The sequence below is a fragment of the Physcomitrium patens genome, chromosome 9 (assembly GCF_059467195.1).
Source record: "Physcomitrium patens ecotype Gransden chromosome 9, ASM5946719v1, whole genome shotgun sequence".
NCBI classification, from domain to species: Eukaryota; Viridiplantae; Streptophyta; class Bryopsida; order Funariales; family Funariaceae; genus Physcomitrium; species Physcomitrium patens.
Genome location: NC_143418.1, coordinates 12,119,035 through 12,133,531, shown reverse-complemented (window position 1 = coordinate 12,133,531; position 14,497 = coordinate 12,119,035). Strand labels below are relative to the sequence as shown.

At 38.8% G+C, this 14,497-nt stretch overlaps 2 protein-coding genes and 1 long non-coding RNA gene across 7 annotated transcripts; 2 read left to right on the top strand and 1 right to left on the bottom strand.

Moving 5' to 3' along the window:
* The first annotated feature begins 235 nt into the window (after positions 1–235).
* Positions 236–3,965, top strand: LOC149988377 (uncharacterized). Its single transcript, XM_090253187.1, has 2 exons — positions 236–2,812; positions 2,976–3,965. The coding sequence occupies exon 1, from the start codon at positions 1,223–1,225 to the stop codon at positions 1,559–1,561; it is 339 nt and encodes a 112-aa protein (XP_090109313.1). The 5' UTR covers positions 236–1,222; the 3' UTR covers positions 1,562–2,812; positions 2,976–3,965.
* LOC149988378 (uncharacterized) lies at positions 1,856–3,518 on the bottom strand. Of its 3 annotated transcripts, none has more exons than XR_016504771.1 (2): positions 3,174–3,518; positions 1,856–2,931 (listed from the first exon to the last, which is right to left on the bottom strand). It is a non-coding gene; the product is annotated as an uncharacterized LOC149988378 (long non-coding RNA). The 3 variants fall into 3 exon arrangements; XR_016504770.1 differs by having other exon boundaries at positions 1,856–2,325; positions 3,174–3,471; XR_016504772.1 differs by having other exon boundaries at positions 1,856–2,429; positions 3,174–3,301.
* Positions 3,966–5,813: 1,848 nt separating the features above from the next.
* On the top strand, positions 5,814–10,525 carry LOC112287030 (putative xyloglucan glycosyltransferase 8). 3 transcript variants are annotated; one of them, XM_090253186.1, is made up of 7 exons: positions 5,814–6,069; positions 6,231–6,499; positions 6,720–7,791; positions 7,946–8,254; positions 8,414–8,704; positions 8,879–8,992; positions 9,138–10,525. In XM_090253186.1, exons 3-7 carry the CDS (start codon positions 7,078–7,080, stop codon positions 9,801–9,803), a joined length of 2,094 nt encoding a protein of 697 aa, XP_090109312.1. In that variant the 5' UTR covers positions 5,814–6,069; positions 6,231–6,499; positions 6,720–7,077; the 3' UTR covers positions 9,804–10,525. The 3 variants fall into 3 exon arrangements, with proteins under 3 accessions (XP_090109312.1, XP_090109311.1, XP_024385396.1); XM_090253185.1 differs by having other exon boundaries at positions 5,853–6,117; XM_024529628.3 differs by lacking the exon at positions 5,814–6,069 and having other exon boundaries at positions 6,457–6,611.
* The last annotated feature ends 3,972 nt before the right edge of the window (positions 10,526–14,497 follow it).

Sequence of the window (14,497 nt, the reverse complement as noted above, 5' to 3'; positions counted from 1 at the left end):
TTAATAAAAAAGAAAAGCAAGGACACTCATGTGCCAATGTTTTTCATCATGGAAGTTCGACATTTTATGGCTGAAATTTAAAGTAATCGCCCACTCTTTGCTACTTTAAAGTCGCTTCAAACCAAGCAACCTCTTCCCAAGTCAAGCAAAAGGACACCCGGAAAAGTATTCACCAAAATTTTCCCATAACCTTTTTCAACCTCACTGAGCTTTCTCGGGATCGTCGCCGAAGGGCTGTGTTGGTGAAGCGGCGTCTACGCGAATTTCAAAGATTCAACGCCGTCTTCTCCCAAATTTGCAACTCCACCGAGTCTTCGACGATATACAGAGAGCGGTTGTTGTTTTGGGGTCGGAGCAGTCTGCGGGTTACTGCATTCCAAGGGTCTTTCCCAACCTCGAAGGGATGTTTTGCACTTTCACCGTCTTGCAGGGGCAACTATTCGAGAGCTGCTGCTACCAGATTATGACAGACTTCTCATGAAGAGGATTGTGGCGGTTGTCAAGTAACTCAGGAGGGTGTTTGTAAGGGTTCTATATGATCACAGCATTTGCAATTACTCTACTTCTTCGCTTCTTCACCACTTCCAATACCTATTCATCGGAGTAGGTTTTCCTGGCTTTTCTCAGGATGCTGCTGTTAGGATGAAGGCCTTTCGGAACTTTCGAGTTCCTCGTGGAAGTGAGTGAGGTATCGTTAGATTGTGAGGTCATTGTTAACGATGAGAAGTGGGAAATGTTCCTTAAAGCATCGTTTCATGGACAAGAGCACTCCTCATGGCCGTTTGAAATAATCCAAAGGAATTGCAGGTTCAGATTTAGGTAGAGCGTTTTGCAGGGAGATGATTTGACAGAACAAGGGTGCGATTGAATGGTTTCAAGGTTTGGAAGCTTCAGTTCCTCGTCGAAGACACCAAAGTCCACGGTGCCAACAGTGTAATTGCAATCGGATGCATTCAAAGCAACCGTTGGCTTTCCATAATCGTGGCAGCTAAATACTTTTATCTGTAGATTGGTACCTCATATTTTTGTAGAACTTAGAAAAGCCCATCGATCTGATTACTTCATTGAGGACGTTATAGCTACATTGATTGTCCATCCTGCGCTAGCAAATTTGCGAATATCAGCAAATCATCGAACTTATTATCCTTTTACCTCCGAATTCTGGAAGTTGGAAATTTCGATAAGCCCTGTTTCTCTTCACGTAGGCTTCGTCCAAGTCACTATGAGCTGTCTTTCTTGTGCACATCATTCCATAGCCATTGGTGTGGATGATTTGTCTCGAATCCTATGTTCCCAATTGCGGGCGATTGTACAAGACAACTCTGGATTGGAAGGGAACTTCCTGGATGAGCGTATGATTCCAACTCCTGTGCGTAGACTTAATTCCCTTATACTGGTGTGCCTCTCAGATAGCATTCTACGATTTGTAGTCCGCAGCGAAAATGAACCTCGTGATCGAGAACATGAATATTTTTTTGTGGGACTCTTGAGGGGTATTAGTTGGGACGATCAAGGAATTTACAGTTTCACAGATGTTTTTAGCGGGCAGGGATTCCGTTAAGTTTGTAAGCTAACTTCAAAGTCGGTTGGTGGGCAGTGAGGTCTTAGACATTTAGTATTACTACGATATAGTCATGGAATGTGGAAAATGGGGTATTTCTGGAATCACATAGATCGCAATAGGTAAACACTAATTTTATTCAAAAGAAAAGAATCTACTCCTGCTATGGTAGTCTTTTGTTACATTGGGTTTAGAGGTCGTCGGTTTTTAAGTGTTCTCGAAACATGGTTTACGTGCAGTGGTAGAGCTTGCATTGACTGCCCATTTGAGCAGTATCTGAATAATGGTGTGTAAAGCTATTTAAAATCCTTTTATTCTTCTGCTCCCTTTGTGGAAAAATTGGAAGCTTGAAAATATTTCCTTGAAGTGATATTGTTTTGATATGGCTACATTGAGGTGCCATAGTTTCATAGATGAATTTACAATGGATCGGGGACTGAACAACAACATCAACATAATTCATAAAAAATGGGCATGTAGAGGACTTCGGTCTCCTTTCTTCAGTATTTTGAGACCTAACTTGTCGAAATTCGAGTCCTACCCTCAAATCTGAACGGGATGTTTGACTCTTTTCAAGTTCATGCATATGCAGTTTGTGATAGCCAGAGCACTTCTACGGGTATATGCAAGAGCGTATCGACTACCTGAATGTTGGCATTAAGTCTGAAGACATTGGCAATATGAAAAGTGCACTGTCTCTTCCCTGCTTTTCAGTTTTGTGTGAATCCTGCTCCTTAGGTATCAAAGTTGGTGTTCGATCAGTGCTTGCAGGGGCGGACATGCAGAGAAAACTTCATGATGTTAGAAAGTTCATTCATTCGAACATGCTGCATGCTGCTGTTGGTGCGGCTTGGGTTCATCGAGCACCCTGATAAACAGTAGTGGTCTCAGAAATTTAACTCCAAATTCATTATCCCCTACTGTGCCAAGAAATAAATAAACAAATAATAGCAAGTCAATCCGAATTTTAAAATATCCTGCCTAACCTCGTGGGTCTCAGGGGGTTTGAACCGTGGAGTTAGTATTAAAAGGTAGACAAGGCTAGGGCAAAACGTTCTGATTGACAGAAGGTTGTCTGTGCGGAACGAAGTTTTCTTTGCTTTTATGTGCCTGTGTCAGACCCAGGGAAATGCGTCCTATAGCTTGCGAATAAGAGCTTCTCTCTTTTGAAGAAAGTCGAGGCTCTGCTAGCGGCGGTTGGAATATTCCTTTCGGACCCAGATCTTACTCCACTTACTTAACAACGTATTTGTAAGTCACAACTTACATCCTGAAGGATTTTGGATTGCGCACTCTTTTAAGACTTGATAACTGGTTGTCTGCGTGGCATTGTCGCGCACACACGATGTGTGTTATCTGTCATATAGTTACTGAATCCACCACGAGTTAATTACTAACGGTACTATCTGTGCAGACCAGCTGAGCAAAAACCCACTTGCCCGAACACTTCAAACCCTCTGAACAAGGGAACGAACTCCATGAGCAACACGTACGCTTCTTTATCAGAGCCAAGCCGGTGGCACACACAAAGAGATAGTAGCAGAGAGAGAGAGAGAGAGAGTGCGTGATTCCACTGTTGGCTAGATGGGTCAGAAATCTTTAAACCACTCACCTGGGGCAGATTGCAACAGAGCTGCAGGTTCCACGTTTGGCATGGCATACTTGGAGGGTTCCAGCGCTTCTCGTCCTCGCAAACCGTGCTCCTTGAGTTACCGCATCCATCCTTGACGACACCCTCACCCTCCCTTCCTTAATTGTCGACACCTAACTCCCCTTCTGAAAGCATAAATACAGGGTGCCCTCTGCTGCTGCAAGGTGTAAGATCCCGCACCTGTACTGAAGCTCCTTTTACTGCACCCCCATAAATTGGCCATCTGCAACTGGCCTTTTCACCACAAGTCTTGGTCGCAATGAATCCACTGGCCTCGAGCCACAGAATGATATCGCAACAGAATGCTGATGATCACATTTGGAGTGCCGACCTCTCTACCCTTTTTCTTAGAGCAAGGTCCAGTTCTCAATACTCGGATTAAGCCCGGACCGGGTCAGGTTCTTAGCCCAATTACGAAGGCTTGAAGAGGATCACTCGGCATTTTCCTGGTTTCATTAACGAGGTAGCTGCGATTCCGGTGTGGGAAAGGAAGAAGTAGAATCCTCATACATCCTTCACTAGAAAAGGAAACAGAAAAAGAAAAGGAAAACTCGAGTTCCTTATTCGTTCATTAGTTTATTTACAGAATGGGACAACTAGTTTATTAGGCTAGAATCAAGCTTAGCATTAATTTAGATAAGCATAGATTGGGGGATCGCTAATGCACCCTACTAGCTCAGAGCCATTCGATTTTTAGGTTTGTTTGTATTTGTATATTTTACTACCATTTATACATCATTTCATTTCGTAAGTTTATTTTTGATCATCTCCTAGGGTGAGTTGCAAAACTGTGCCCTAAAATTACACATGAGCTAAAAAGCAATGCCCCACATAAACACTCAAGCTAGAAAGCTGTGCTCCAAGGAGTTGGTTGGTCCACCCCTCATCGAAACTTTTACTTTTCGTTACTTTTTAGGTTTTTTGGTTTGACTTTCTGGGATTTGTCGGTACGTTCGAGACAAGTATTCCTTTCTTCAAGGTTTGATTTACAGTCCATGCATAGCTTCTGTTATCAGAAGTCAAACATCAAATACTTGCCACATTAGACATTGGAAATGGAGCTTCCATGGAAACGAAGAAGAAGAAGAAGCTGAAGCAGCAGCATGGTAGAATACCTTTCTGCTGCCCTTCGTCGGTTGCCTGATTGTGGGGAAACTTGAATAAATATGAAGAATATAATTTAAGCCAAGATTATCACTCTGCATGCACAGGGCATGTGGGCTTTTGCAATAATTCCTAATTTAGACACCATGGGATCCAACTTTGTTTGGGTTGGAGATTGATCCGTCGAAAAGGGATTTCAAAGTCCTGAATCTAGGTTACAACATCTCAATACGGACCTCCTCCAGATCCCGAATTCCAGAAGGGTGGAGTTAGTTAGGAATGCTCAGGAAAACGAGTCATATCGTGTACTTTGGTCGATTGCCCTGGTGGACCACATTCCCTGTGAGTCTATCTCTTCAAGGATTACATTCTGTTCTTATCATCTAAATCGTCCATGTAAATGGATGAATGTAATTGCACAGTAATCACCTTGCATTCTGTCATTTATTATATTCCTACATAGCGGCTTGTTTACTCCGACCTCGTTGCATCCTTTATGAGCTTGTAAGGGAGATTAAAGATTAATCTGGTAACATTAACGGCCTGAATCAAACTTCGATTTATTTATTTATTTTTATTTATTTTTGTGGTTTTAGGAGTTTTTTTTATTTGTGTGGATTATTTCCATGCGGGGGAACTCGTCCTTCTCACCTTATCCTTCCTTCATCGATTTCAAGGTCCTAAATGCAAAATTGTAGAAGCCACTCTTTCCTAGAAAAGTTAAGGCAAAGGACATGGTGAAGACATAGGGAACTCCAAAAGCTGCAAAGAGGAAAGGGGTTCCCATTATGCGAACATAATGGGAACCAACAACAACACAGAGGTTAAAAATAAAAAAACAAAAACAAAAACAAATGCTCTCTACCTCCCGAAGGTTATTAGATTTGACCCACAGTAACACCGTAGCACTTTTACTTTCCACATCAAGCTTTTGACTTTTTCCCGGGGAGCTTTTTCCCCCTCAGAAAGCTTTCATACGAAACAGGTTGCAACAGAGACGTTCGACGAGGCTCTGCAGCGGCGCCAGAGCCACGCAGATCGCAGCACATGATGCCAGATTGCAAGTGAGATGGACAGAGGACTCGATCATCCAACTTACACAGTGCAAAATTCGAAAAAACAGAAAAGAAATTGGAACAAAATAGGGGAGGAAAACGAGAATTGACAACTACAGTAATAAAAACTTCTCACGCGGAATACTCAAGCGCTTCGCCGCGGGTCGCGTTCTTCACCAGGGAAGTAACAAGAGGAGGGAGGGGGAGGGGAGGGGCAATGGGGCCCAGGAATTGGACGACGATGGAGTAAACGCGGGGATTGCGATGTTGCAGATGCGCTGATGAGTGCCCGGGTGGCAGGGCCATGTGGGGGGGTAAGGAACATTTGGGGAGGCGCTGGAGCGTGTGCATGGAGAGATGATGGGACCAAGACCGAGACCGAAACCGAAACCCAGGAATTTATCAATTCCTGGCAAGAGCCCCTGCAGCAAATTTTGCTTATGAAAGGGTGATGAATCGAGGGAACTCGCGAGGTGGTGGAAGAGGAGGCTGGTGGTGGTGGAGCTCCTGTGGCAGAGCTCCAATGGCGTTGACGAGGTGAAGGGGGATCGAGTTTCCCGGAAAAGTATGAGAGAGTACTAAAGATGTCGCAGAGATGAGAAACGAGACCAAACACAGTAAACAGCGCGATGTTTCATTTGTGGAGGACGTGAGAGGAGGTTTCACCAAGGAGTAGGAAGGAGCGGGGAAAGATGGTGGTAATCATCTTGATTTGACGAGATTGTGGGTCCGAGGCTAGTTTGGAGGTTTGTGGGCATTGCGATCTTTTTAGAGGTTTTCCCATTTTGTATTTGGGGGGTTGGTGTCCGAGTTTCTGGCGGGGTTTGCGGCTTATGGTGCTTTTTGACGTGAATGTCAGGCGGTGGCCATTACCAGCCGCGACCGGAAGGTTCACGCTTTGGACGGCACGCCTTGTATTTCCACCGAATTTTGCGTGGAGTCTCGGCACGGAATGATGCGGAAATTTCGGGGCGGGAAATCACAGTTTTTTCGGGGGCTAGTGCTTTAGAGAGTCTCGGGGTGTGCGTTATGGTTTGAGGAAGGCATTGTAGGACGTGTGTGCCCTGCCTCAGACACATTGCACGGCGTCTCACTGCCCCTCGGCCTCTTGCGCCGCCACTATTGCAGGTACAAAGCTGTGGGACGGACTCGGACATCGTGCACTCGTTTGTAGTCGGTTATTGATGATTGCTTAGAGGATATGCAGATGAGTGGAACACATTCCGCAGCTTCCTGCCAGGTAAATTGCACGTGATCGCATTGCAAGCAAATCCGGATAGGCATGTTGGTACCCGCGATTCAATTTTGGACACTGATCTACAATGCTCTTGGTTTTATGGGTGTTTAGAGGAGAGGACACAGATCTTGATCGAAGGCGGTGACCTCGAAGGTGTCTCTAGTCTTTTCTATCGGGTCGACTGGCTCGTGTTATGCTCTGGGTTGATGTGAATGAATAATGTCTATGCATGGAAGGCACGGAGAGATGGAAGCAGCTTTTGTCATCTACTAGACCAAGCATCTACCCACATTGACTCAAAGTTAGTCGTATACGAATCTCATGCTTGATGCATGTGTTAGTTCCTGGTAGAGCCCGTTATTCGCTAGCTATTCGCACCCATAAATTCCGGCCGTGTTGAACTTTAGTTTCAACTTCAACACATTAGCAACAGATTGGCATCAGCAATTTGAACTCTCCCCGCGGGAAGATGCCGCCGAAGTTTGAATTTGCGGAATTGTTCGGTAAAGAGCCAAAGCGGGGTGCGCCGGTGGTATTGAAGATGGACAATCCTAACTTCGAGATGCTGGAGGTCGACAGTCCCACAACTGCTCTACGCGGTGGACAAGCAGCCAAAGGGAAGGGTAAAAATGCGAAGCAGCTAACTTGGGTGTTGCTTCTCAAAGCCAACAAAGCCGTGGGATGCCTGACTTGGGTAGCATCCGGTGTTATGACATTGTTGGACGCCGTGAAAGAGCGCCTCATTCTCCGTAAAGGAGTTGTCAAATCTGGTAACCTTTCCAAGGGAAAACTATCTCAGGTTATCGTAGGCTTCTTGATCTTTGCATTGATCATGTTGTGCGTAGAAGTGGGAGCACACACCTTAGGATGGCAATTCTCCGTGCCGCAGTGGCCGTCTACTCTCAACGTTTCTAGCCTACCGCATGCTGTATTCATGGGGTGGATGTACATTCGCGCTTCATACATTGCGCCGGCGCTCCAGAGGGTAACAGACTTCTGCATATGGTTGTTTCTTCTCCAATCCCTGGATCGGATCATCTTGTGCATGGGGGCTGTGTATATCAAGTGGAAGAAGATTAAGCCAATACCAAAGAACCCCTCTCTCGAGTCAGACAATGTCGAGGAACCGGACAAGGGCCACCCGATGTGCTTAGTGCAGATCCCTATGTGCAACGAGCGTGAGGTTTGTGACTGATCCCATTTTTTGAAATCCGTTTTTGGTCACAGATCAATTATGTTAGCATTTCTGTCCCTTTAAAAGCTCACCGCAGGATCCGCTGCCAATCTGTTAAACAGTTCGAGTCCTGAGTGGATATATTTTCGTCTTTCATTTGCAGTGTTACGAGCAGTCGATTTCAGCAGTTTGTCAGCTTGATTGGCCGAAGGAGCGGATTTTGATCCAGGTGTTGGACGATTCATCTGACGAGGAGGTTCAATGGCTTATTGAAAATGAGGTAAAGAAATGGAAAGCGAAAGGGATTAACATAATCTACAGGCACCGGACTGACCGCACGGGTTACAAGGCCGGAAACATGAAATCAGCTATGGAGTGCGACTACGTGAAGGATTATGAGTTTGTGACCATCTTTGACGCTGACTTTCAACCTAAATCAGACTTCCTTAAACTTACAATCCCTCACTTCAAGGTAATTTGAGGACCGTAATTGATTAGTGGAGCATGATGTGATTATGATCGTCGGGGTAGTTATTTAAGATTGCAGAGCAGGTGTAAACATGACGTTTTTAATTCTGATATGTCTCAGGAGGATATTCACTTGCAGTAAATTGAATTGTGTTGCTTTTAGGACAATCCCGAGCTGGGGCTCGTGCAGGCCCGATGGGCTTTCGTGAACAAGGATGAGAACCTGCTTACACGCCTCCAGAACATCAACTTGTCTTTTCACTTCGAGGTTGAGCAGCAAGTAAATGGTGTTTTTCTCAATTTTTTTGGCTTCAATGGCACCGCGGGCGTTTGGCGAATTAAAGCACTCGAGGAGTCTGGTGGCTGGTTAGACAGAACTACTGTGGAGGACATGGATATCGCTGTTAGGGCTCATCTCCACGGCTGGAAGTTTATCTTTCTCAACGATGTCCGAGTAAGTCTCATCTTGCTCTGTGGTGTTGATCACGTAGTTTAGAGAGCAATAGATTTGGAAAAACCTGAGCAGTGATGTAGAAATTTACATTTGGGTTTTGAATCGTCAATGTATGAAAAAAGGTTTCTGTGCTATTTTTGATTATTGGATCTTGGTGGTGGTTTTCTGCTCCAGTCTTTGTGCGAGCTTCCAGAGTCATACGAAGCATACCGCAAGCAGCAACATCGGTGGCATTCTGGCCCCATGCAGCTTTTCCGTCTAGCCTTGCCAGACATCATTAAGGCGAAGGTGTGTTTCCGCCTTTGTCAATATTGTTGATTACTTCAAACATAATTCCGCTACTTTGTGACCTGTACATGACAGTTTTGGTTACATTTGTTGAATCGTGGGTCTGCGGTTCAGAGGCCTGAATTGGTTTTGTTGAAATTTGCAGATATCCTGGTCGAAGAAATTCAATATGATCTTCCTCTTCTTCCTGTTGAGAAAGCTCATTCTACCGTTCTATTCCTTCACACTGTTTTGTATCATCCTACCTATGACCATGTTCGTTCCTGAAGCAACTCTACCAGCCTGGGTTGTGTGCTACATTCCAGCACTCATGTCGCTCTTGAACGTTATTCCATCACCGAAGTCCTTTCCTTTCCTTGTTCCTTTCCTACTGTTCGAGAACACCATGTCCGTCACCAAGTTCAACGCCATGATCTCCGGTCTTTTCCAACTACGTAGTTCACATGAATGGGTTGTCACTAAGAAATCAGGGTCCAAAGGATTAGCAGACATGCCGCCATCGGCAACAGAGGCAGAACTTTTGATCGAAGTGAAAGAAGTTAAGACTGCGCCTGTTCTCCTGGACCGAGGGGCATCTGAGTCTGGTATAGACCAGTTGAAGCAACAAGCTGAATCAAGTGCACCAGCGCCTGTACCAAAGAAGAAGGGAAGTCGTCTGTATCGTAAGGAGCTCACATTGTCTTTCCTGCTTTTGACTGCTGCGGGCAGGAGTTTGCTCTCAGCGCAGGGAATCCACTTCTACTTTCTCCTATTTCAAGGTATCTCGTTTTTAGTGGTCGGTTTGGATCTCATCGGAGAGCCAACGGGTTGATTCTGGGCATTGCAAGAAAGGATTCGATTTCTGCAAGTCTATCGAACCTGCTACCTGCGAGATGAATCCGGCTTGACGACATCCAGGAATCCTTAACAACCAACATTATCAGGAGTAATACACAGCTTTTTTACACTGAAGCCTTCCGTAGAGAAGGATACGATGCCGAGGAAAGCTTTCCGCCCTGTCGACTGGTTGGGGCGATTGGTTTTCAAGCCGCTTCATGTATACCCGGGTATTGGCAGGCTTTCAGCTAGAAGGCAGTGGAGTGGACCATGAGAGGTTGTTGAACTTCTAATAGAAGCCGAGCACCCCATATTAATCCGTAATTTCTAGCTGAAGCACAAGGTCGAAGGACTTGAGTTGTGAAGCATAGCGCTTGCCAATACTGTTCTTGATCACGACAGGTTTTTCAACCTGAAATCTTTTGAATTCATCACGTTATTCTTTTAGCCTGTAGCTCCATGTTAGTCGATCCTGAAGCTTGTATTGTAGGCTTCTCTTTCTGCAGATCAATCATTGATTCTCAGTGCCCATTCCAACGCACTGGTGGCGTGACTCCGAAACTGGGTCACAATCGTCATCTGAGTAACTATCTTTGCCATAAAATGCGGGTTCCGTTTTTTTCCCTTTCCTCTCGCCCACATCAGCTGTAATTAAATCCTCATAGACGGTATCTTATAAATATCTTCAAGTCCCATTTGGGTGGTTTCTTCATGGATTTTAATGTGCTGGTTCGTGCTTAAAGATTTACACTCAAATGTGACGGCGATTTATATTACAGTTTTGTGCTACTTGTATGTCTTGATACTTCACAGAATACTTGATTTCTTGACGGGAACATGAGGCCCTTGCACAAGTTTTAACAGCTGATGAATTACGCAACATGAAGGATTATCATATAATTGTTTTCATTAGTAGCTTTTGTGATCATATCCCCCCCACCGCTCCACATCTTTGAGCCGTGATCTAGAACAGAAATTTCAGCACTTGTGCTTCACAAGATCTCCAGGAATCTCTTTATTTTTGCTGTTGAAAAAACAGTCATAGTTCTTGTCTGCGAGCAACGAGTTATTTACATCAAAAATAGTTTGTCTATTGATATTTTTTTAGTTATGATATTTAAATGGACGTAGTCTTAAGTATATTTAGAAAAAAAAAACACCATCCAATATCTTTGTGGTGTAATTTTCAATTACCATTTCAAAGCCGTTTTTGGCATAAAAATAAATATTTGAAAACTTGAGATTTGGTTCGTATAAGTATACGGAACGAGTAGAAATATTCTTTGAAATAAATTCTTCCTTCGCTAAAAATTTATTAACTCTTTACACATTAACTGTATTACTAAAAATTCAAATACATGTATTTATAAACTCAAAAAATTATGTTAAGATGGTGACTAGCAGAAACAGTTTAATTTCTTTTGAAATTAAATTTCATAGAAATAGCAATACAAATGATAATTATCACTTATATATATATATATATATATATATATATGTTTTTAGATAAGCACAAAATTACTCAAAAACCTAACATGTTTATTACATTTCTTTCTTTTTCTTTCATTTACAAATTTTTGATTAAAAATATCAAGTATTAAACCATTGTTTGAGATATTTTACAAACTATGAAAGAATGATTTTTTTTTAATAAAAATATGGTTCAATTATTTTTATTTTATGTATATATAAATCTGTAGGGTTTTGCTACTACCATTACAATTTGCCACCTACAATATATATATATATATATATATATATATATATATATATTAAAAATTCAAATCAAGATTTTTGTTAATATTTTTATGTATGTCATTTTTTTAAAGTTCTATAGAAAGTAAATTTAATTTTGATAAAAAAAATAAGAAAAAAATTAATAAAAATAAATTATGGTGGCAATAGCAAAAATTATAGTGGCTTAAGCAATACAACACACACACACACACACACACACACATATATATATATATATATATATATATATATATATATATATATATATATATATATATATATATATGTGTGTAATTTATTATTTTTTCAAAAAAACTAATTCTAATAAAAAATGAAGAAAACCACAAACCATAATTAAAAAAAATATTGTTATGCTTAATATCAAATAAAGTATTTATAAATGATTACCTAAAATCAAGATAGACTTATAGTTTAAATGATGTAATATGAAACTTTGTTAAATTCATAGATTAATAAATCTATAAAATTTTAAAATTTTTAATCTTCATATATATTTATAAATCATATATATATATATATATATATATATATATATTATTTTTAATTATTTTTTATTATAATAATTATAATTCTATTTTCAAAATTATCATTTGAACATACATTATGTATTTTGGTAGAGAATTCTAGAGAGATTTGGCATCGATTATTGAAAACTTTTGAGTTTTATGTAAAAAAAGGAGACATGGCAAAAAAGTAAAAATCTTATAAACACCAAAAATAACTGTTTAAGTATTAATCCTTATTGGGAATAAATCAAGTTCTTCAACTAACCTATTAATATGCAAAAGAATGTTTTAGGTTGATAAATACATATTTTTTATTGATTTGTTTCATGTTCATTATTATAGTCATTGTTTTAAAGCTTGATGTAAATTAATTAAAAGTTTGATTAATGCATGTCTTATCTACTTTCTCGTAGAACATTTTATTAGACTTTTTTATATAAAACAAACATAATGATTGTTTCTTCTTGAGGAAAAAAATTCATTTTGTAAAGATTTCATTTTTTGGTATATATTTTTTAGACTCTTTTACTGTAGGAAAATATTAAAAGAATAATTAATAAATAAAAAAAATTCATCAATTATCTTTTGTAAAAATTAGCAGATGTAGGCTTTTGGCTTTTATTTTTATTTGATAATAGGATAAATAAATGAACAAGTATTGAGCAAAGTTAAAGATGTGGAGATATTGTCTAGTATTTAAATAGTTGTTAAAAGAAAGAAGTTTGATAGCATTGATGAGTCTTAATATATATATATATATGTTTTTTTCATTAAAGAACTTAAATATCAAAATTAAGCACTTAATGAAAAAATCTTAAATATCAAAGTTAATTTTTGATATTTAAGTTATTTTGATAAAGCATAAGCATATTAGAAGTTGTGAATTACCTTCATCTAAAATAACATTATTTTTAGTATTTTTTTTTTATTTTTAAGTCTTTTCTTTTATTTTACTTAAGTGATATTAGAAATTTTCTTTTTTGTAATGTTATCAAAGTAAAGCTTGTGTAAATGAAAAGTGCAATGGTACAAATATAAGAACAACTAAGAAATTAATACTTATAATGCATCAACTCAATTCACTACCACATGAAATAATAAGATTAACAAAAAATAAAGATGTAGAGATGATTGGAGTTATTTCAACATGTACACCAAATCATGTTATTTTTCATATGGTTGAACATTGTTCAAGCATTAAAAAACCAAAAGTTTCCCTATTCAAGAAATTTGATAGAATAAGGTCAAAATTTTGAAGATTTATGAATTAAGTACAATTGGTGATTGAACTTTAATTCCAAAGCTATCCAATTCTAAGATCACAGATGAGATTTATTGAAATAGTACTTTTAGGTTCTACACTATTATAATTTTTATCTTTTTTTTTGAATGACAAGATTGAATATTGGTTAATTTGAAGACTTTTATGGTAGAATTTTGGTAGAATTATGATTGATGTGTGGAAAATATGATATAATTTGTATTACAACCAATAAGATTTGAATTTTATTATAAAAGAATCAATTAATAATATTATATACTTCATAATTTTAACAATTAGTGACTGATATCAAGTGAGATGATGTTGCACTTATTAGCTATTTTTTTTATGGATTATAATGTGAAGTAAAGAAATTGATGCTCAACTTATCTAATCCTCAAACATTGAGTCAAACAATTGATTTTGTTGTGAAGTATAATAATCAACTTTTTAAAATTTAATCTAAAAGTTGTAGAAATAGACCTCAATATTTTTATAATTTAATAGCAACATCAATGTCTTCTCAATATATACATTTGAAAGATAAAGATATGTAAATTAATACAATTTGTTTCAAACTTCTTACTAAGCAAGAAAAGACTTGTCATTAATAAGAAGGATTGTACTTATATCATAGAAAATCTATATACACTGCTTAGCATTGTCCAAAGAATCAACACAACTATAAAATTTAAAGTATGGTTGTCAAAAAAGACAATATGTTAGAAAACGAATTTGTCCAAATATAATAGGAACTAATTGGTTGGAACCTTGTACAACACCTACTAAAGGCTCTATTTTTTTCTTAAAATTATTTCTTTGTTTTACAATAGATGTTAGTTTAGAACATAAACATTATTAAGCCTTTATATTGCTAGATTTAGGAGCCTTGGCTTGTTTTTTAGATAAAGACTTTGCTAAAAGATATAACATATATTTAATTAAAAAAAAACTAAATCTATTTATATAAAAGGTTGTTTATTATCTTTTGGAGATGCTATCTATAAAAAAATTCCTATAAAAGTAGCAATTAATGGTCATAATAGCTTTATAATATTTAATATAATTAAATATATTTTTAATATAACAATTTCAAATTTATCATGGCTAAAAAAATATAACCTTTTAATATTTTGGATTAATTATAGTCTTGATTTTTTTCAA